The 21,643-nt window shown below is 40.4% G+C and overlaps 2 protein-coding genes across 7 annotated transcripts; one reads left to right on the top strand and one right to left on the bottom strand.

The window, feature by feature from the left end:
* Positions 1 to 2,353: 2,353 nt before the first annotated feature.
* LOC130174320 (transmembrane and death domain protein 1-like) lies at positions 2,354 to 6,067 on the top strand. 2 transcript variants are annotated; one of them, XM_056384040.1, is made up of 5 exons: positions 2,354 to 2,449; positions 3,600 to 3,791; positions 4,082 to 4,201; positions 5,107 to 5,250; positions 5,719 to 6,067. In XM_056384040.1, exons 1-5 carry the CDS (start codon positions 2,380 to 2,382, stop codon positions 6,018 to 6,020), a joined length of 828 nt encoding a protein of 275 aa, XP_056240015.1. In that variant the 5' UTR covers positions 2,354 to 2,379; the 3' UTR covers positions 6,021 to 6,067. The 2 variants fall into 2 exon arrangements, with proteins under 2 accessions (XP_056240015.1, XP_056240013.1); XM_056384038.1 differs by having other exon boundaries at positions 4,079 to 4,201.
* A 7,671-nt stretch (positions 6,068 to 13,738) lies between these two features.
* On the bottom strand, positions 13,739 to 21,493 carry LOC130174279 (solute carrier family 26 member 9-like). Of its 5 annotated transcripts, none has more exons than XM_056383981.1 (20): positions 21,417 to 21,493; positions 20,322 to 20,448; positions 19,965 to 20,104; positions 19,691 to 19,801; positions 19,361 to 19,536; positions 19,099 to 19,263; positions 18,850 to 19,002; positions 18,607 to 18,689; positions 18,343 to 18,490; positions 18,146 to 18,259; positions 17,957 to 18,034; positions 17,744 to 17,839; positions 17,534 to 17,640; positions 17,348 to 17,417; positions 17,163 to 17,255; positions 16,915 to 17,055; positions 16,501 to 16,752; positions 15,557 to 15,611; positions 15,053 to 15,189; positions 13,739 to 14,081 (listed from the first exon to the last, which is right to left on the bottom strand). In XM_056383981.1, the coding sequence occupies exons 2-20, from the start codon at positions 20,444 to 20,446 to the stop codon at positions 13,932 to 13,934; spliced, it is 2,394 nt and encodes a 797-aa protein (XP_056239956.1). In that variant the 5' UTR covers positions 20,447 to 20,448; positions 21,417 to 21,493; the 3' UTR covers positions 13,739 to 13,931. The 5 variants fall into 5 exon arrangements, with proteins under 5 accessions (XP_056239956.1, XP_056239957.1, XP_056239958.1 ...); XM_056383982.1 differs by lacking the exon at positions 21,417 to 21,493 and having other exon boundaries at positions 13,739 to 13,910; positions 14,019 to 14,081; positions 20,322 to 21,382; XM_056383983.1 differs by lacking the exon at positions 21,417 to 21,493 and having other exon boundaries at positions 13,739 to 13,910; positions 14,019 to 14,078; positions 20,322 to 21,382.
* Positions 21,494 to 21,643: the final 150 nt, after the last annotated feature.

Below are 21,643 nucleotides of genomic sequence, written 5' to 3'. Positions count from 1 at the left end.
AACCTCCATCCTGCAGCTTAACATTGAAAGTAAAGCTTTAGGCTTTCCTTAATGTAACTTTCCCACTCAGTATCTCTGCCAAAACGCAGTTATTGTGGAGCATCACTTTGGGAAAACTGGGATGTGTCCGAGAAAATCGGAGCTGAAATCTGAAAAAGGCTGAGTTTGTTGGTTTTTTCTTTGTATGTTTGTTTGTATGTGCACGTTTGTGTGTTCAATTTCAGACACTTTCTGCAAGAATATTCCATGTGTTCTATCCTTCATTCCACCGGAGTCTGTATCTGTATTTAACCAGATTTCAGTGGTGTGAAGTGTAAGAGACATGGAGATACGGCTTCACATTCAACAGTCAAAGTACCAGAAGGCATCCAAGTCAGAAGAAGAAATAAATCAATTTGTTTCCACTGTTTAACACTTTTGATTGTGGTAAACTATATGAAATTTAAGAGATCCAACTGTTTATGTGATTTATGGTACTGTGTTTTTTCCGGTGATATATAGAAGAAAACTTTCTGTATGCGTGTATTTTCAAGATGATTTACTGAGCAGCTCAGTAATGCGAATAAATTTCGTGACCTTGTGCCCAGTGTTCCTTTTTTTTCTACAAGTGCAACATTTCAAATCATTACAGAGCCATTATACCACCCACACCCAAGTTTCTGTGGTTCTCAGCCCCAGAGCATGATTTTTTTTCATTAGCCAACATAGAAAATTTGAGACTCAGCCCACACAAACAACCTTTACTGTTTGGCAAATGAAGCTTATTAACAATTTAAAACATGCCCTCAGTGTAGCCCACACAATAATGTCATTAAACATGTTTCTCCCTGCTAGAGAGATGCACCTACTCCCTGCACACTTCTCTCCAGTAGTGCACATCAAAGGCAAAGACAAACATAATAGTCTTTGCTGTTTCACTTTTCCAAACTGCAATGTTACAGTTTCATTTTCTACTCCACAACACATGCATTAATTACTCTGCTTTGCAATGCAAGTAATACAGATTCCATATGTAGGCTAGGCTTTATAGTTTAGTCTAAAGCTGCAGGGTTTTTCCAAACAGACCTAGTATCGATAAAGATTTTAGTTCAATAGAATTTTAAATAAAACAGAGCTTTGCATGTGGATGTTTGTGAGCATGCCCCCTCACTGCCAGGGTCTGTTTTGTTTTTGGATCCTGACAATCAATCCCCTTTGGACACTTTTTAAAATGGGAAATAATAACAACAGCACAGAGCAAAGTAACATATTGTTGGCCCATGGTTATGCATTTGGGTACTCTCATATAAATATAAATGCACCCTCCTGGTGTCAGTGGCATAGAATGGATCCCCCCGCCCCAAATGGCCTCTAAATGTATTTTAGTCACTAAACAATGTCAGACTTTTTAAGTGCATTGCTACAAGCAATGTTCGTCTCTCAGACAACACAAAAACAGTTAGGAGTGGAGACAATGAACAAGCTGAAATACTGAGAAGGTGCATCCATATGTTTTGTGTGGTGTGGTTAAGCTGCAACCTAAACTGAATATACAGAATAGATTAAATAGGCAGTTTCAAACATTGTGGGTTCTTAACTTCTTATTTTTGACGTTTTATAGACTAAACATTTATTTTACTGATCAAAAGAAATGATTGATTAAAGGTCCCATATTTTACACTTTTCCTGTGTTTTATTTGAAGTTTTGATCCACAAAAAGATATATTTGTGGTTTTAAGTAACAAAAACCATCTCAGGTTAGCTTTACCGCTCCTCTCTCAGGCTTCTCTCTAGTAACAACAGGACGGTTATTGATCGAATAAAAATATAGCAGATTTCAGAGAAACCAAATCCTGCAAGGTTGGATGGTGGGTCCGGGTGGGCTGGGCTTGGGGCATGGCTGAGAGCGGTGGCTACTTTGTTGTGACATCACAAAGTTACATAAGTCCTGAGGGCTCATTTTAAGGCTCTGTTTCTGAACACAAGCTGTGTGCATTTCTCTGTGGATTGAGCTCTTTGATACTTTCACAGTATTAATATAGAACCTAGATCTACTTTATAATCAAACAACACATGGAAATCTCACTTTATACAATATGGGACTTTTAATGAGTAAGGGAAATAACTGTTGCAGCCCTTCAGTAAAAATTGCACAAACATTTGCTGCTTCTCCTATCACTCACAAAGTAGAGAAAAAAAAACAAATGTATTCACAACCATATTCTGTGTGGCATGATAATCTTTTGCATAGCGACTGGCTGTTTCAAAAACAACAAAGACTGTCACTCATACAGTAACACTGTTCACAGTTCAGCAAATTCTAGATCATTTGTCAGTTTTGAACGTAAACTTCATATAATGTCCACAGCATGAATTGAGTTTGTACTTCTTCAGCTGAACATGAAAGTCTGGAAATTCTGTCTCTTCTTCATCTTTTTACTTCTAAGCTCAACACTTGGGGAGGACACAGGTGAGAGCAGATGTTCATACATCAGGTGCAGTTACATCAGCAGCCGGCGTGTCATAAGAATTCGACTGAAAAAGAAAAGTCTTTGAATTTGCTGATTGCTGTGTGAGATGTTGATTATTCGGTTTCTATTCTCTGCAGCTGAGAGGGGTATAACTCTAACATGACAGTTTCACGCCACACAAGCAGCACTTGCTAATTGAACACAACCATGCTGCAGAAATGTTGTGTGGTGTCAGCACCATGCTTCATTAACTGGAATTTACAGTGTATGGTCATACCTTAATGTGACCAGTGAATACAATCTATGGTCCCATCAAGGCTCAAATTATGGGGGTTTAAGACTTGAGACCCTGAGACCCCCCCCCCCCCCCCAAAAAAAATGAAATATTTATATAATCTTCGTAGCCTACCTGGAATTGTAAATACCACAATAAATTTCCCATTTGCCTGGAAGGATTTTGTAGCACACTTAAAGTGGACTGTACCATTTCTAACGTCTTGTCTGCCTTCCCGCTCCTGTGCGTCACACAAGCAAATTGAGAAACTCTAGGTAAATGTAAGTAGCCATAGCTAACTTTCTAACTTGTTCAATACACTTTACTTTCTTACCATCAAAGTTTCTGAATTAGATTGTGTCAAATATCTCCGGATTATAACTTTAGTCTTAAATTACAATTTAGCTACCTAATGTTAGCTAGTTTCTCATTTTAGCTAGCTGGTAGCGTGTCCTTTCATGTTCAGTGTTGGCTTGTCATTTCATTACCACTAGAAAAATGTTATATATTATTTAATGTTAGCAAACACTGGTGCTCAGTCATAAGCAGTGAGACTGGAGGATTAGTTGCTGTAGAGTTACGTTTTGACATCAATAGAGAGTTTATTATTTTATTTGGTGTGGTGATTTAGTTTAGTGGTTTAGTTAATATTGAGCAATATTAAAATACATGCGCGCCTAACACCTCAGTTCACTTGAAGCATGTGCCTGCAGTGTACTGGGTTCCCGTCCACCCTGGAGAAATTGTTGACCTCCCTGATTGTCACTGTATAATTTGTGGTCTGGTCCCATCCCTTATTGGCTTCAACTGGTGTCATTTCTGTTCTCCCTGGAGTTGGTACAACCTGCTAACTAGTTTGATGTCTGTGCGTTTAGTGGCAGAAGACATTGATGTCTACCAGCTGGAGCGTTTAGTGGAGTTGCTGACGTCTAAGGAGTGTGAGGACCTTCTGCTTGCCCTCTCTCACCCAGATGAGAACATCTTCCAGCATCTCGAGCGCCTCTCACCAGAGAAAAATCAGCTAGATCTGAAGCCTCGAGTCAAGAGAGACGCCTCCTCTGCTGAGGGTCAGTGCTCATCATCACCATCATCATCTGAAACACGTCTCTCTTTTGGCACATTACACCGCAGAATTCATGTCTATTATATGCATTAAAAGTTACAGGCATAAATATCAAGGAGAAGAGAAGAGCGCTTTCAGAGACAGAGAGAACAGGCATCACTATGATCTGTAATAAGGTAGAAATAAGGAAAAGTCCATCCTGGGACCTGTCTGTTTCTCACATGTCCAGCTTGGCTCGGGGAGTTCCTGGCAGCAACCTGTCTGTCTGAGGGCCATATGTTTTGTGTTTAGTAGATAGCGAGGCTCAGTGCCGGACGGCGCTGACAGACTGGCTGCTGAGGAACGGCGAGCAGACCTACTACGACAGGCTTTCACGCGCCTTGCAGCACATCGGCAGAACAGACATCGCCATTGGTGAGAAACAAACGGAGACAGAGAGAACACGTGCCTCTCGTAGCACAGAATAATTTCTTTTTTAAATAGACCAATTTGTCTAATGCCACCATGTGTAATGGATTTCAAATTAGAAATAGTTAACTTTTTGTGTACAGTGGAGTGTTGTTGATAGCAGCAAATCTCATGAGCAGACATCACAGCATGTCCCTTGACAAAAGGAAATTGGAACAAAGCCTCATTTTGGGTACATGGCAGTGTATTTTCAAAATTGGTTTATTTCGGTCAAGAAGGCCTCCTCGAGTCTTTAACAACGATGCGTAATTGCTTCATTACTTTGAGATTCGTATTAATTGGAACTTCAAAAGTGCCATATTTTGCACACTGCCAGTCTCTGGCATGTGTTGCAGTCCAGTGTGCACACAACTCCACAGCCGAGTGGCGTTGGATAGAGGGAGGTGTAAATGATCTGACAGAGGACTCAGTGGAGCTGACACCAGCCACAGAACAAACCATCTGCTCCTTTCATCAGCAGCTTTGGAGGAAAAAAAAAAAAAGACAAGGAGAGGATGGGAAGAGATGAGTTATAAGACGTGAGGGGGGTGGGGGGGGGTGGGGGGGCAGTGGTGGCTTTGATGGAAAAAAAACTGTTTGGATGCAGACTGTGGCAATTATCGTGTACTTGATTGCTGTTCTGAAGAGAGATGTACTCATACGTAGAAACTTGAGTGGTTCATTTTGTTGCATTTCATTCTGAACTGAAGGACAGCAGTTGTTCTCCTGCCAGAACTAATTATGTTCATGGCAAGAAAACAACAATTAAATCCAAATTTACAACTTTTTATAGGATGGAATACATATACACCTTTAGCACTTGAAGTGCGTAGACAGACTTTTCAATTGGCCTCGTGCTTGTTTTTTCACAGAAGTGGGGAAGAACATCAACCAGGACAAAGCCTTGAGCCTGAAACGCTACGTTGACGATTATCACAAATTCGTGAGCTCTTTAAACGTCCCATCAGATGCAAAACCCCCCCAGCATGCAGGCCAGAGGGTCAGAAAAAGAAAAGGTATGATTCCTCCAAAAGAGACATATTAGTTTGGTGCATTTTAAAATAGAATAAGCGATTGAGAACCGAGTCTAATCCCAAATATCTCGGGCTATTGATGTCAAGGGGAGATTTTTTGGGTTATCCCTCTGGAGGCAGCCGGAAAGACAAATTATGTAATGTTTCACTGAACCCTGAATCTATTAAGTGTTTCGATGAGATGCCGGATTAGATTTGGTGGCCGTGGGCATGCTTCCAACTCATTACTTCTCAACATCAACACTCTCACTATATGAGGAGTATTTCCCAGGATACCTAGAAATTCAAAAATGTAATTATCACCTGTCCATTTTTCCATTTTTTTTTCTTTTTTGATCCTTCACGGTGTTTCTCTCAAGTTAAAACTTGACAAAAAACGTTCCCACAGTCCTTTGAGATTGCGAGTGTGTCTTTCCTGTTTGTGTGTGTGTGTGTGTGTGTGTGTGTCAGTGAGGGATCTCACATGGCGTGACCTGGATCTGATTGTAGAGCGGGCTCCTGTCCCTCTGTACCAGAAAGGGCCTTTGGACGTGGCTCTGCCTCTCTTGTATGGCATCCTGCTGGGCTTCGGAGGCACCTTGCTTGCGGGCATCTTCATCCTCCTCGTCATCATCCGCATCTCCCGCAGACAACAGCAGAGCCAACGCGCCGGGGTCACTAAAAGTTCCAGCTGTAAGCTCATGGTTGGAGATGCGATGTTGGAAGTTGCAGCTTCTGGGAGGTCAAATCAGCAGTTTAGAAAAGTAGTCTAGAAAGCAAAAAAGGAGAAAATAAAGTTGGCATCATCCCCAACACTTCAGATACGTCTCTTTTATGGAAGATTTTAAATGCCTAAATCTTGCAATCTCTTTGTCCACAGTGCCAGTACAGAAACTCAATATCGATTCCACCAAACCACAACTAATTCTGACAAATATGACAAGAATAATGCTGTTTCAGATAAAGTAATTATCCATGCTGCGTATTGCTAGGCTGGTAAGCATCATTGTCTTGCCAGTGGGTAGATGACTAGTGGTGTGACAGATGCACTGGAACCCAGCCCTCACACCAAAGGTTGTTCCGGTGTTACTGTGATAGTGATGCCACTTTCCATTTCCCCTCCAAGAGACGGCGTTGTGCCCGTCTGGCATCGAAGGACAACTAATTATCCAGCCTGGCGCCTGCTTCCCCAGAGCCTGCCGATACCTCCACAGGCAATCCAAAAGACTAATAACAATGACAATGCTAGCAGACAATGGAGCACTTTTGGTTGCGATGGCAGCTTCTGGTGGGTGACAGAAGTCAGACAGAAGACATGGAGCTATATATATTTTTTTTGTTTTTTGTTTTTTAAAGGTGTGAACTCGCGAGCATTGTTAGCAAGCTGAAATAATTTGGTATATGAGATGCTGCAGTGAAGGAGGTCCAGGAAACAGTGTCAGTAATCAGAAAATGTCCATATTAGAAGATTCAAATTAACTTTGTTGACATGTGCAAGCTTTAATTAAGAAAAGCATTTGCTTACAATGAGGGTGTTTTCACACACTCTGCTGAGACAAACAGTTTCATAATAGCGAGACGCTCGTGGCACTGGAGTACTTTCTAGCTTCTTGTTCCCACTTTCTTACGCTATCCCTACTTTCTTCTTGGTAATTGAACTAATTACTTCATTATACAAATCTGGCCTAATGTGCTTCAGGAGGAAGACAGCTTGGATTAACAGTGGCGCTAAGCAGCAATTACAGACAATTAGTTCATAAATCAACATTTAAACAAATTATAATACCAAGCAGAACTGTATGAGCAATGCTCTAAAAGGCCAAAAGGGCATGGATTTGAGTTTTGACTTATGACCTTAATGAATCAGACATAAACTGCAGTATACTATTTTTTGATAATCTAGTGCATAAACCAATGTAAACTGCCTGCTGTGACATGTAAAGCAAACCAGTAACATTAAAGCGCTGACATTTAGTAGCAGTTTGTCTTTCCCACCATGTGTCCTTAGATAACATTGTGTTTCACCTTCATCAGTAAGCTTCCCAGGTGGCACAGCAGAACTCTTCACGACAAAACTTCCTCTGTCCTTCAGTTTTCCCCTGCTGGCTGTTAGGATCTTGCAGGTGCTGACTATGACAGGTTCACCTGCTGCGGGCTCACCTGTATTTCTGTAACCAGTGGAGAGGAAAGCCAGAGTACTGTATGCCTGAATAACTCACAGAAACAACATGCCACATGGGGCCAGCATCATGGTTGTGACACTCCTTAGCATAGCCAAGGTACCACCAGGAAGCTTCTCTTAGAGGATAAAGAAAACTATTGAAACACCTCAGGCCTGTTTATGCACGCTGCATAACCTCAGGGTTATATACAGTGCGGTGCACAATCTCATATTCTATAAAGCGGAGCCTGATCATGAGATTGTCTGCTACCTGCTCGTTTAAGATGCATTTCATTTACAGACGTCTGAGCGCCAGAATAGGCAAATGTTCATTTCAAGCCATTCTCATGCAAAGGGATGAAGCAATCACAGACGTCATGGATGAATAGAGAAAGAATCTGACATGAAATTGACATTTACAGCCAAGGAATAAGCCAGCATGTGAGGGTACGGTTTCCAGGTATTTCCATTCTCATGTAAAATAGTTTTTTTTCTTTTCTTTTCTTTTTTTTTTTATTCCGATGGTTTCTTTGGGTTATTTGATAGTTTGCGGAGTGGCAGCTTTATCAAGCTGGATTCTCTGAGGAGGGCACATCTGTCCCTTGTCATTGGCTCAGCTCAGCGTAAGGAGTCAAGTGTTTGTCTGGATGAAAATGTAGATGGACGGGATGTGATGCGTGCCAAGGGGACACTCAGACAGAGGGGCTGCGTCCTTGATGTGCCGAGGCTGAGAGTTCTGCACCACGGCCTCTGGGGTGTGCTTAGTGTCACTAAAGGCTTTAACTTTCCCCTCCCTCCATTTGCATCTTCATTCATCTGCGGGGCCACTGAGGTGCTGCAGTCCCCACTCAACCATCATTCTCCCTTTGCTCAATATATATGGATCACAGGGAACAAGATCACAACACCAGCTCTTTTAAAGTCATACTTTTTTTCTTTTTTAATCGCCTCAGCTCCAGCTTTCACAACTTTGTCTTTCATGGTTTCCTTTGGGGGAATCTGAGACTTCTTCAAAGTTTTTGGTACCGATCAGACAAGAGCAGTTCGGTGGGTTTACAGATAAAGCCACAGTGCCATCCTGTGGTCGTTACAGGTCATTACAGCAGGAAATCAACTGATTTAAATTATATTTTAGGATTTTTATTTTAATAACTCTACGTGTGAGCGGTTTTAAATGGCAACAAGAAATCTGTGAGCTGTCATAGCAGAAAATTATGCCAATAATTATAAAGACCAAGAGCAAAAAATATTATTATTATAATAAAATACATGATTTCTGCTGCAGTTACAAAACTCCAGGAATATATTTAGTGAGTAGTATTTTAAACTATTATACATATATATTCCAGACTGCCATATTCTGTATATTGTTCTTATAGCTTTACCTCTAAGAGCAGCTGTGGAGAAGCAGTTAAGATTGGCAGTTGTTGACAATTAGAATGCAAGAGAGAGAGAGGTGAGTAGATGGTCATAATGTGTTGCAGTTAAACAGCTGTTTATAGAGTACCAGGTGCACTGAATCACCAAGCAGAGGTGTTGTCACAATAACAGGAAAACGCTTCACAAGCCTAAGTGGCCAAAGATGCGAGTGAGCGCTTGCATACATATAGATGTGTAGCAAATGTGCAAATTTCCAAGTTCAATTCACTTAAGAGTGTTTGTGCAGTATGTTATAAAGCACGTTGTGTTGAATACTGCATTATGTACGTTTAAATGAACTTAATGACTTCAAAACACAAAGAGGTAATTAAAGACTGATCATGTTTTTGTAATATCCTCTGTCCTGAAATTTAATATCATGACTCACTGTTCAAAATCTTCATGCATCCAATTAATTGAATCTAATTTAGCTCGAATTTAAAAAGAGTTAATAATAATCACCACCGCAGTTAAATTGCCCTGATGAAAAGTGAGTCATGATGGAGAGGTAAACAGAAGCAGTAACGGCTGCCTGCTCCCTGCTTGTCTGTTTATTGAGATGAAAACGGGAGATTTCTCCTCTGAGCTTCACACAGGTGTGTTTCCTCTGCACCAGAGACAGACAGAGGCACCCATGGGACAACTAGACAACAACAGAGCAAACCAAAGCTGGTCTGAAAGATTTTTTTTTTTCACTGAAATTCAAATCCGACTTTTTTTTTTTTCCATTTCTCCCTTATTTTCAGCGTGTAAGCATCGTGTTTTTGAGGTTAATGAGAATCACACGGAGAACTGCATGGGGCACTTTTCATGTGGAGCTCACTGCAAAGTTAATTTGTGTTAATGATTCTGATGCATTACTCAACTGAAGCAGGGGTCAATTTCACTAATGCTTGTGTGGTTAATGGCCTCAGCCCGCTCTATCCGACAGACATTTGTAGACGCTCGGACACGGCCGGTGTCTGTTCCTAAAGTCTTACTCAGCTGTCAGCCGAGCCACTCTCATGACAGTTCAATTCTTCAAGCCTGACTTTAATAGTGCATGTTAGAGTGTAAAGATGTGACTGAAGTGTGACTGATGGCTCTTACAGACATTTCAAGTGCTCCTTTATCATTACTGTGCATTAGGCTAATCATCATTGCAAACAAGCCTGCCTCCCACAAAAACATGTTGACTTGCATATGGCTACAACCATATATTACACAGCTGTATTGAGATCCAGTGGGTGCAGATGGAAAATAGAAATGGAGAAAAACCCAAACAACATGAAATGGAGCCACCCCCCCCCCCCCCCACCCCCCCACCCCCCCTTTGAAATGATAAATCAGCATTCAAATATATCACTGGCTTAATGTAAGTTGCCATACTGCACCAAAGCCTCTTCTCATTTATGTCCTTCTTGGCTCGTGGCTTTATCATGCCAGATTCTCAAGTAATCGTGTGCAAGATATCAAATTATGATTGTGTAATAACACTCACAACACCCCTGATGACATGTTGCAAACATCATGTGGTTTCCTCCCTTGCTGTAGAGCTCTAATGAGTTCCCTTTGCGTTGCACCACACTGCGCTGTTTTGCATTGTCTTGTCTAATTTCCCCGCTGATATTCAACGGCTCAGTGAGGAGCTGCTATCTGCAGTCATCACACTGCAGTTTTTATCTAATAAGAAGACAGGAGAGCAAACAGTACCTGCCGCTCTGTTTAATGAGTTGATGGGCTGATAAGACACTGCACCGATGACACTGACTTGCATATCCGTCCGACGCGATAGCTGCGAATCTATCTTTGTCTTGATGGCATGTTCAGAAGGAAGGTCAAATTTGTTTATCTTTCTAAAGCTTTATCTTCTTGTTTCAGCTTTGGTTTATGACACTATTTATGAAATTTTAATTTAATTCCTTCCTTCCTTCCTTTCCCACAAAAATGGTTAAAAACATAAAAAGATACAGACCTCTCGGCCAGGGTTTGAAACTGCGGCTGCAGAAAACCTGTTTGTAGTTAATATCATTCCATAAGGGTCAATAGCTTTTGAAATAATTAACACAGTGATTGCTTTTAACGCAAAAATGGCACCGTGAAATGAAATGAAATAATGAAATGAAAGAACTTGTTACATCTACAAGTTGCAGTTACAAAGTAAAAATGGCAAGCAGTTTAGTTTTTTTGTTGTGTTTTTTTTGTTTGTTTTTTAAATTAGACATGGGGTTGTGGCTTAATTTAACTGTAAATTATTAACCATCCTCTAGTCAGAGATTCAGACTCAATAAATGTACTCCTTAATTAATCACCAGAGAAAGCTCCATTGTTGGTGCATTTAATTGCTGTTATACTACTGGAATGAAACAATACATAACATCAATTAATACCACTTATCAGTGGTCAGATTTGCCCTCAGCAACTTTGTAAATAAACCCTGTCCAAAGACAATTTGCTGACATTGCACCATCAAGATTTATGATTCCCTGGCTGCAAAGTGGTGTGTTAATGAAGCAGAATAGCCCCCCCCCCCAAAAAACATAGGCCTGTAAAATGCATATGCAAAGCGCCAACTGCTGTCGCTTGATCAATGTCAAACAGCCATTATTTAAATTTCCCGAAGTGGTTTTGGTTGCTCTATCATCCTCATTTCCTGAGATGACTCTTACAAGCCCACAGCCCATTTGAGGAACAGTCTTTTAATAAAATTTGGCTTCCTTGCTCTTTATTAAAGTACTCCAAATTTAAATCTTGATTCTGAAAGGTCAGAGCTGAATATTGTCTCAGGGGCGGCTTTTCATAAAAGCAGGCGAGCACTAAATGACAAGGTCCCATGACTCAACGAGGATATACCCTCTGACACCATGCAATTAGTCTCAATAGTATGAAACCACTGGGCGTGTAAACAAATTTAATACATAAATCTCTCCGTCTCAAATTTCTAAAAGGGACCTTGTTAATTAAACCATCATGGTCAATGAATGTGCAAGGGGTGTAAAATTAATTTTTATGTGAACTTGCAATTACAGGGATTGAGAAGCTAGTCCATTATAACGGTATCTCATTTGAAAAAGGATTTAGCTAGAAGCATTTCATAATTCAATGTAATCACCAGTTGACCTCCAGAAAGGTTGGGGTTTTTCTCTACCTATAGCTTTACCGATAAGGGGTAATTATATGGCACAATATCAAGAAGGTCAAATTAAAAAGTAAAATAGGCCAAAGCCTATAGTAAATTTAGATAAATGAAAAGAATAAGAGCAGCACACCATGTAATGAGGGCCCGGAGAGGTAAAAGAGGCTGACAAGTGACAGAGGGTGGCCCGACAGTGATGGGTGGGCCTATTCCAGATGTGAGCTAGAAAATGTTAAATGAATCTATGGAAAAGGTGAGAAACTATACAACAAGTGCTTTGACTGACTCTGCACTGTGATTTCTGAAAGACTGGATGTCAGTGAAGACAGTAGCCATGTCCCAACCTCATACGTTCTAATTGTGTACTGTATTATATACTTATTGTCCTGGTATGCTGCTTCCGCAGTCAAATCATCATACTTTACCATTTTGCTGTAACAGGAAATGATAGAATATGTGTATCAATGCATGTCAGTTAGGTTGCCATTAAACTTCAAAATGTTTTTCCATGGGAAAATACTTTTATTTATTTAAATTTTTTTTAGCAGAGCTGCTTGCTTTGTGTATTTAATTGTGTTGCTACTGGTAGAGCGCGTACCACGAAGGCTTAGTCCTGACGGCAGCGGCCTGTGTACGAGTCCGACCTGCGGCTCTCCCCGAGTTTCCTGTCTCTCTCTCACTGCAACTATCGCATTAAGGCAAAATGCCCAAAAAATAATTATAAAAAAAAGTATGTATACTTACTGTTATGAGTATACTTCATTTTGTCACTTTTCCAATGAAAAAACACTTCGTACTCAAACCTGCAGTATGGGTGTATCTATGTATAACTGGGACAGAATATGTGAGAAGACAGGTCAGGTTCAGGCAGAGTGGCATAGTAGCTCATAACTATGTGACAAACAATGGTCAAAGAAAAGATTTCAATCAGAATATTTCCCAAATTCATATTCATTAAATCAGGCTCAAGCAAGGAGCTTCTACAGACAAAGAAGAAGAAGAAAATAAAAGAGAAGGATGTGCTGCAGGTGATGAAATTAAACACACACACACACACATATTAAGTGATGAGAGACTTTCCCAGAGCTCCAAATTAAAGCTGATGGCCATAGAAACCTTGTAATCACTTGTGGTGCCAAATTGCTGCAGAGGAAGGGGAGCAGAATAGCAGATGTGTGCCAGAATACCTTAGGATGATTTCTTAATAGCTTCATAAATCCATTCATGCATCACAGGCACACCAACACCACTGTCAGCCTGCTGCTAGGCTTGACACAACGGGCCTTTGAGCACCTGCGACACAAACACAAGTTAGCTGGCCCACATATTTTCTATTTGTTACAGTCGCTCCACTGATGCGACTGGCAACAATTACAAGTGTTATTTTGGTTGTTGCAGCTTCATTCTTCCTTTTTGGAAAATAATGCAGACTGTAGACCTAAATAGAGTTTAGAAAACAACAAAGCCGTGAATGTGCTGATGCTACGTATTCCTCCTTTCATTCGTGTTTAGCCTTTCTCAACGTCTCGCCTCCACAGGGACTACAGCCAGACTGCTCAGCTGGCTGTACCTAACAGCTGTGGCCACGCACACTCTCAGTTAATTACAGGACCACTTGTGTATGACTGCTCAGTCAGCAGGTTCACACTCTGCAGTTATTGTGAGGGGTGTATGAACTGAGACTTAGAGTTCCCCTCATTATCTGCTCAGCGCCTACTTGTCGTTGGGGTGTCTTGTGCTGGTATGTACCACCCCCTGTCAGTGGAGTCAAGTACTGATTACTGCGTACACAAACGCAACGTAAAACATTTTATTTGGATAATTGATAGTCAGCAAAAAAGGTGCACAGAGTGTATTTTGGCAACAATAATTTTCCATAAATTACAGTGACACTGAAGATTATTGTAAGTGTTTTTGGCATCTTTCCTCTGCTCGTCTCCACTGTGGCAATCAGTGCTCAAACATTTCCTATAAAAAGGAAAACTACTGTTAGATAAAGAATAATGGCTTCATGATAAATAAAAGTATGTAGGCAAAATTTGTTATTGTGTACTGTATCAGCTTGATTAGGCAAACCTGCTCCAAATCCATCTCCTCATTGATGTTAAAGGCATGTTCTTGTTTTGCTGTCTCTTCCTGCTGCCAACAAAGAGAACGTACACATTTAAAGTAAAATATGTGTATAAAACATATCATAAACACTATCATAAACACTGGCATGACTTTAAAGACAGTAAAGTAGTAGAATATGCTTGGTTTTAAGCAGAACTTTCAATACCATACGGTTCCCATATGGTATAAAATAAGATTTCCATGTCTTTTTTGATTATAAAGTAGGTCTAAATACAGTGAAAATATCAAAGCACTCAGTCATGGAGAAATACATACAGTCTCTATTCAGAAACTGAGCCTTAAAATGAGTCGTCAGGACTTCTGTAACTTTCTGATGTCACAACATAGCAGTCACCGCCCCTTAGCCATGCGGCAAGTCTAACCCACCTTGACCCACGAACCGTCCAGCCTTGCAGGATTTCGGTTTCTCTGTTGACCTGAAATCTTCTATATTTTTATTCGATCACTCAGAAAATAGTCAGCGGAAAAGTGTGAAATATAGGACCTTTAAGTGTGTGTTAGCAGCATCTTTGAAGTGATCTTCAAAGTGATCACATCTAAGGGTTACATTACCGGTTGACATGTATTTTAAATATACTTTTAGTTTTTAAAAAGCTGCTTTATTTTCCAATTAAAAGTGGTGACACATGCTGTAAAAACCTAAAATTAAAGATGGTCTGTTTTGCATTATCTACACTCAGTATACACTCAATATGCTGCATGACCTTGGTGTAACTTACAACTTTGCTTGTTGTGGCACTCACTGTGCCGCACAAGCCAATGTGATATTTTGTTTACCCTTGTGAGACCTGATAAGGTGAAAAAGGCTGTGCTAAAAAAAAAGAGGAATTTCTCACTTAGAAAATAAATCATGCTATTCTAGTCTTCTTAATCTCTCCCTACACCCCTAACCTCAGAACCTTTGAACAGCAGGTGTTTGTATGTGATGTTATGAAAAGGATTTGTATGATAACGTTATTTCATACAGCGGGGCCTACCTTTAGGGAGACTCGCCTCTCACCGGAGGTGTGCTGAGCAAACAGAATGGCGTCGTGGACGGAAAGGAAGAGATTACTGCGGGCAATATTCCCCTTATCAAAAGCTCCTCCAACCTCCAGTTCCTCATACACCTGGGCTGCAAGCAGCAAGACAACAAATATCAAACAAGGACTTGCACACACAGTGAAACTCATTTTGCCTGACATTCATTCGGTATTTAAAGCGAAACTGAATGAAAATACTGTTTGCCAAGAGAAGAATACCGATTTGAGGCTTTAAAGTAATCAATCACAATAAATTAAAATTACTGTGGATCATCCCTTTATCTCGCTGGGAAATGACAGACACGTGCAACCCATCACAAGTGTTTAGACATGTGGCCCTAAAGTCTGACTCTACCAGTGTCCTTCACAGACCTTACAGACTCAGTGTTGTATGAATGACTGCCAACTGTTCAGTAGAGCCAACAAGTGTGAACACACTTAAGTCGTTGAATATTTTACCTTGAACATTAGCCAGGTATAGTTTAATGCCCAGTGACGCATAGCTTGAATTCATCTGTGTGGGAATCAAAGGACAGAAGATTGATCATACGCATGCAGGACAAACTATAATTTTATACGCCTACACTCTTAATTCTCTCATAAAAAAGGGTCAATAAGAAACTCCAGGGTTTAATTCCAAATCAAACAACCTTTTGCCACAAATGTTTCAACAGGCTATTAACAAGAATTTGAACAGAAAGCATAAGCTTTTATGACTAAGAGGTTCTTTGACCTGCCAGCTACTGCAAAGCAGAGCTGTAGAACTGTGCCAAGGCCATCTGCAGTAACCAAATTTTGTCTAATCCAGGTTAGTAGCTCTTTTTTTTTTTATTCAGACATTTCTCTTTCACTTCAATTTAAACATTTCTCTTGTAATGTAACTTTTTCTTTAGTATGAATATTTCAACATCAGAAATGAAAATGCCAAATTATGCTTTGATATTATTACTCTTGTGTCAGATAGTTAGATGACAGTTAATGTCAGTTAAGGCTAACCATTAGCTAGCTACAATTAGCTGTCAACTGAAAATTTAGAGCTCAAGCCGTGATGTTAAATTAAACAAACTAGGTTAGTCACCAAAAAATAAATAGTTTTATAAAAGATGATGTGCGTTGGTTAATACAATACTGCCTTTCTACTAGCTACCACTTCTTGTAAGACAATGCACAGTTACTGTATGAAGTAACCTATTGTCATCAGGATATTATTATTATCATTATATTTGATCGTTAATTATGACATACATGTTCATGCCTATAAGGGGTCCCAACAATTCTGTTGAATGGACCCTGTAAAATGTTTCTTATTAAACCTTTTCCCAGTGCCATACATGTACTAAATATAGAGCCTAGAAATTTACAATATAGAACTATACTGTTAGTACTGCAAACAAGCTTATGACCTTTATCAATACTTTGATGCCCATTAGATCAATGAAGCAGACCCCTGCCAAGTCAAGGATGAGGGTGTGGAAGGGCATGGGCTGAGACTCCAGCGTGACAGCAGAGGGACTGGGTGGCTCTTGGTCAGGCGTCCGCTCACCCAGCTCAATGTCACTGCAGTGGAAGTTGACATAGCTGGTGGGAGTTTCAGGTTGGTTGGCACTGCCATCGTTCATATCAAAGTCATTTTGCAGTTCAAGCTGAGATATGGTCTAGATTTAGAGGAAATACAGAAGTGTGTACAGAAAAGGGCACAGGTTGTATTTTCAGAAGATCTTTGTAATCTTTGTTAACAGCAAAGATATGAAATATAAAAAGGTTTTGTGTGAGTTTCTGGCTGTGACGTGTGTGTCACATGTCATGTATTCCCCCACCTGAACTTTCATGGTAACCAAAGAGCTGGGCTTCCTCCTCCTTGTCCCCCTGTCTTTCTTCTCTTTTTTTGCTTTTTCCTTCTGTTCTTTCTCTAAGAACTTCTTCCTTGCCAGAATAAGTTTGCCAGGGTCCAGCCCCGTCTAGACACAAACATGCCTGTGTAAACACTCACACACCGCATGAACACACCTCATTCAAACCTGGGTAACCGTGAGTGACAGATAAAGAGGTCATTTATTCACTATACCTTTTTGATGACCCTCTGGCGAAATATTTCAGCATTTGCAAAATAGAGTGGCGAACAATAGTTCACAATTTTCACACCTGTTATTGACACGACCTGTGGAGTTTTTACAAAAGAAAAAAACAGTTGTGGGTCCACTTCCGTTATGTGTAATGACAAAAATACACACAAATATTTAGTTTTCATACCTTAGTGTAAACCTTCGGGTTTTTGTAGATATCTGTATCCACAATCTGGACCACTGCTGAACCATTACGACTTTGAGGAACACATTGTTAAAAGGAGTAATCCATTAATATACACTTTACATTTCTGCATTGTCCTTTTTAAACTTTTGGTACAAATTTGGCACTTATTACATGGAGTTTACTTACAACTGTGTCTTGAATATCACTACCAGGATGGAAAAGCCCACTCCGATAGCGACTCCATAAGGCAAGCTAAGAAAGAATGTGGCCAAGAATGACACAACCCACACACACTGGAAGAGAAAGAACAATGGAATAAGTAAAAAAAACAAAAAACATACTGAAATATAACATATTGTGCTGCAATATTGCATCCAAGGCCTGACTTTGACTTACACAGTCTAATTTGCTCTTCTTCCATAAGTAATAGGGATCAGAGAGCTGTAGGAGCGTGTTCTTCAGGTTGACTGCAATTAAGGCTCCCAGCACTGACTGGGAAATGAGACATAACATAAATTAGTAATCATACCAAGACCTTTCGCTTACCTCTATTTAAATGTTTTGTATAATTTTTCAAGACGCTGGTATCATACTCTTACGTCCACCTACTTTTGGAAGTGGTTTCAGGAAGGCTGCCAATGCGAGCATGGTAACCATTACGACCAGCATCACACAGAGACTGGCAAACTATGAGAGGGCACAGGTGCAGTAGTTAGCAATTATTTTCTTGTAGTCCAATGCTATTTCTCTTTGTTAAATTATATGCAAGAGTAAATACAGTTACAACACAGTGCTCACCTGTGATGTTCCCCCAGCACTGTCTACAGCCAGGGTGACAGACAGGGCACAGCAGATCACATGGATCTTAAAGAAGGAACCGAGGAAATTGCTGCAGCCAAGAGCCAGCATTTCCTGTACGGGAGCAAACAGGCAGTGTTTACAAAACGGAATAAAATACTAATTTTGAAATAGCAAAAGAGATGCTGATTTTCTACCTGGTTGGGATCCACATCGTAGCCGTGCTTGGCTGCGAGCGTCCTGCCCATAGCCAAGTTGATGACATACCCGACTATTGCCAGGGAGAAGGCTGTGCTCAACATGTCTTCCCACTGACTCACTGTTGGCAGGATTGGTGCTGGGAATCTGGAAAAATAGAGACATGAAAAACACATCTAAATTGCATAGTAAAAAAAAAAAATGAGTCGCATGATTTTAATGAATGAAGCAGCCATTGATAATCAGTATGCTGATTTTTTTACCCCAAAGGGATTTCTCCCACTATGTCCATGTGATAGATCTCAGGAAGGTTCAGAGGGCCTGAGATGGCCGTTGCCACCACCACCTGTGTAGAGCAGGAATAGGGGGGCAATCACCACTATCACCTTTATACTGCTACATCAGAGTTACGAACAGTCTACAAAAGAAATCGGTCTTACAGCTACATGAAATTTAAGAAGTGAAGAAGAAGTGTACTTTGTGTCCTAAACTATAAAACTACTTACAATAATGATCTCCATAGGAAGGGGGAAGGGCAGTTTGTGGCGGTAGCGTGCACTCAGCTCCTTCGCGACAATCAGAACTATGCTGCTGACCAAGGCAAATACTAACGATGCTATGTTGGTGTGAGGAAGGCCAGATATAATATCTATAAGAGTCTGTGACAAAGAATAAAAAATGACTTATTTTGTTGGCAAATCAACTACAACAGCATTTTAGTGTTCTTTAATCACTGTATGAAAACAGACACTTACATATATAACAGCCAGCGGGCCACTGTAAGGTGGCACCTTGATGCCAAAGATGTACTTGAGCACCGAGATGAGGATCTGCAATCCTGCAGCAGTCATGAAGCCTCTGATGAAGGACTCCGACAGATAGATGGCAACAAACCCAAACTGCATGAGGCCGAGGCCGATCTGCACGGTGTCACTTGTTGATTAAACTGTGCCTCTCATTTCTTTCATTTCTTCATAATATCACTTTAAAATGCTGAGCTTTTAGTGTTATAAGTACCTGTATGATGGCAGTGAGGCACGCCAGGGTTCCAGATATTCCAAGGCGAACCTCATCCATCCTGTCTGTGTCCACTATTGTAGCATTAAGAGTGGCATTGAAATGACTGAAGTCCGACTCTGGGGCCAGCCGAAGACATACGATTCCCACCATAATGCTGAGGACAGCGAAAGTGCCTGGACATAGAGAGTAGTGTGTCACCTCTTTTTTCTTTGCCATACTGCAAACTGGGCAGAGGCGGGCTGAGCGCAGCGGATCTGCATTGTGCAGCTCTGGCAACTTATCACTGTCAACCTATGAAATCGCAGCAGATAAATCACTCTGATTTACCTGGAACCATCTGGTGAGCGGTGCCCATGAAGAAATACGGGATTAGGGGGAAGAAAGAGGAATAGAGACCGTTGACAGGAGGGAGATTTGCCAGGAGGGCAAACGCCATGCCTGGAAAAGACCAGAAACCTTTTTTAGATCTGTCAAATAATCATGATCACATATAGAAAATGACAAAAAAAACATGTTACGTACTGGAGCCAATGCCGCAGCAGCTAGTTTCACTCAGTAGTTATTACACAGAAGGATCAGAGACAGGAGAGGACTGACTGACCTTGAGGAACCTGAATGGTACCGGCACTGACCCCGCTGATGACATCACACAGCAAGTTGTCTTTGGCTTTGTACTTGGGAAGCCAGCTCAGTACAGGCAGATGTCTGAGTAACAAGCCCCTCAGTCTCGGCAAAGAGCATCTGACAGAAACAAACGAGAGAAACTCTTTGAAAAGCTCAGATTTTCTTCTTGTTACTTCGGAAAAAGTACATAACACATGTTGAAACTTTGTATGGAGTCACAGCTACATTGGTCTCCACTCTTTGATCACAACGCGGAGCTTGTCAGAGGTAGAGTTTGTGTGATAGGAAGACGTGTAGTTCATGTTGACTGTGCGGGGAGATTGTAATTCTGTACCTGAAGAGTTTCTTTACTTTCTCTCCAACAGGGAACTGTCTACTCTTCTTGTCAAACTCCCTATCGAAGTCTGGGAGGTTATATGCCGGCCTGTCAATCACATAACGTGGGTGGTCCTGCTGCATGGCTGAAGCAGAATGAAACATATTAAGGCCATAAAGAAAAAACACATCAACAAACAGTTGAAGTTAAATCTTGAATTGAGTCGCATAAGTTACATTTTACAAGCTAGAAATTAAGTCAAGGCAGCATCACTATCATGTTACTTTAACAATATAAAAATATGTTAGTACGTTTGCATTTATTTTTCATCTTTAGAAAAATAATAATACGATTTTTTTATTAAATTATAGCCCAAGTGATCTGAAAATCATATATTTTTTAGTAATTTTCTTCTTAATTCTTTTTTATTAATCTACAGGATTATAAATATGCTGTTTAACATTAGTGTTGCTGTTTTGACATATTTCAAGTGCAAAGACCCTAATCTAACCTTGACAGATGAAGCCAACGGCTCTGTGCACTGCTAAAATATTTGATCAACACCAGGTAAATGATAGCACACACACACACACGTTCCTCAGTAATCTTACATTCTGCATGCAATTATTTTCTACATCAGGTCACACAGCATTTCATATTTTAGAAGAAAAATCTATAATAATGATAAAACATGAGCACTTAAAAACATTGAGATTTTAGACTTTAGAGTGAACAGATGGTCGACTGAGGAGATGATAAACTCTTAACAAACTTTATAGAACATGGGGCTGTCCTCAGCATTGTGGTGGGAGCTAAAGCACAAAAGAAATAACTGGATATTAAGAGATTTAACTTCATTGTATGACAAAAGAACACCCGTTCACAATACAGTAGATTCTATTTTTTAAATCACACAAAGGACATAAACTACAAAACATCTGTTCTTCATAATCTGTGAATTAAAAATGTAATTCCTACAATCCCGCAATTATTTACTGATTGAAACAATCAAAATGCAAGTAGCAAGTAAGAGGCCAACACACCCATCCCAATGTCACTACTATCTGTTTAGAAGCAGTAACAAAGAAAAAGTATGAAAACACAGCACCGTACCTTATTGCTGAAGCACAAAGGCTGAAGGCTTTTGGTTCAGATGTGTATATTACTCACTTGTTTGATTTCTTATCAAGTTTCAGCTTAAGACCCTCTGCACAGTGTGGGTGGAGCCTAAGAAACTGAAAGTCTCGAAAAGGACTCTTGGCACCTGCAGTCTAACACAAACTGAATGACTTAAATTACGCATTTGTGAGGCTGCTGGTATAGAGCAAGGAGACAACATG

This window comes from Seriola aureovittata, chromosome 9, assembly GCF_021018895.1.
Source record: "Seriola aureovittata isolate HTS-2021-v1 ecotype China chromosome 9, ASM2101889v1, whole genome shotgun sequence".
Classification (NCBI taxonomy): Eukaryota; Metazoa; Chordata; class Actinopteri; order Carangiformes; family Carangidae; genus Seriola; species Seriola aureovittata.
Note: the sequence above shows the minus strand (reverse complement) of the source record. Positions and strands in the feature narration are given on the sequence as shown.

Excerpts from the sequence above, each read along its gene's own strand:
- LOC130174320 (XM_056384038.1), top strand. The coding sequence starts at position 2,380 with ATGAAAGTCTGGAAATTCTGTCTCTTCTTCATCTTTTTACTTCTAAGC. Across the intron at positions 2,450-3,599 it reads AACACTTGGGGAGGACACAG|TGGCAGAAGACATTGATGTC; the intron begins GTGAGAGCAGAT and ends CTGTGCGTTTAG. Across the intron at positions 3,792-4,078 it reads AGACGCCTCCTCTGCTGAGG|TAGATAGCGAGGCTCAGTGC; the intron begins GTCAGTGCTCAT and ends TTTTGTGTTTAG.
- LOC130174279 (XM_056383979.1), bottom strand. The coding sequence starts at position 20,467 with ATGTTTCATTCTGCTTCAGCCATGCAGCAGGACCACCCACGTTATGTG. Across the intron at positions 18,035-18,145 it reads GTGCTGGGGGAACATCACAG|TTTGCCAGTCTCTGTGTGAT; the intron begins GTGAGCACTGTG and ends GCCCTCTCATAG. Across the intron at positions 15,612-16,500 it reads GCATCAAAGTATTGATAAAG|ATGAATTCAAGCTATGCGTC; the intron begins GTCATAAGCTTG and ends ATTCCCACACAG.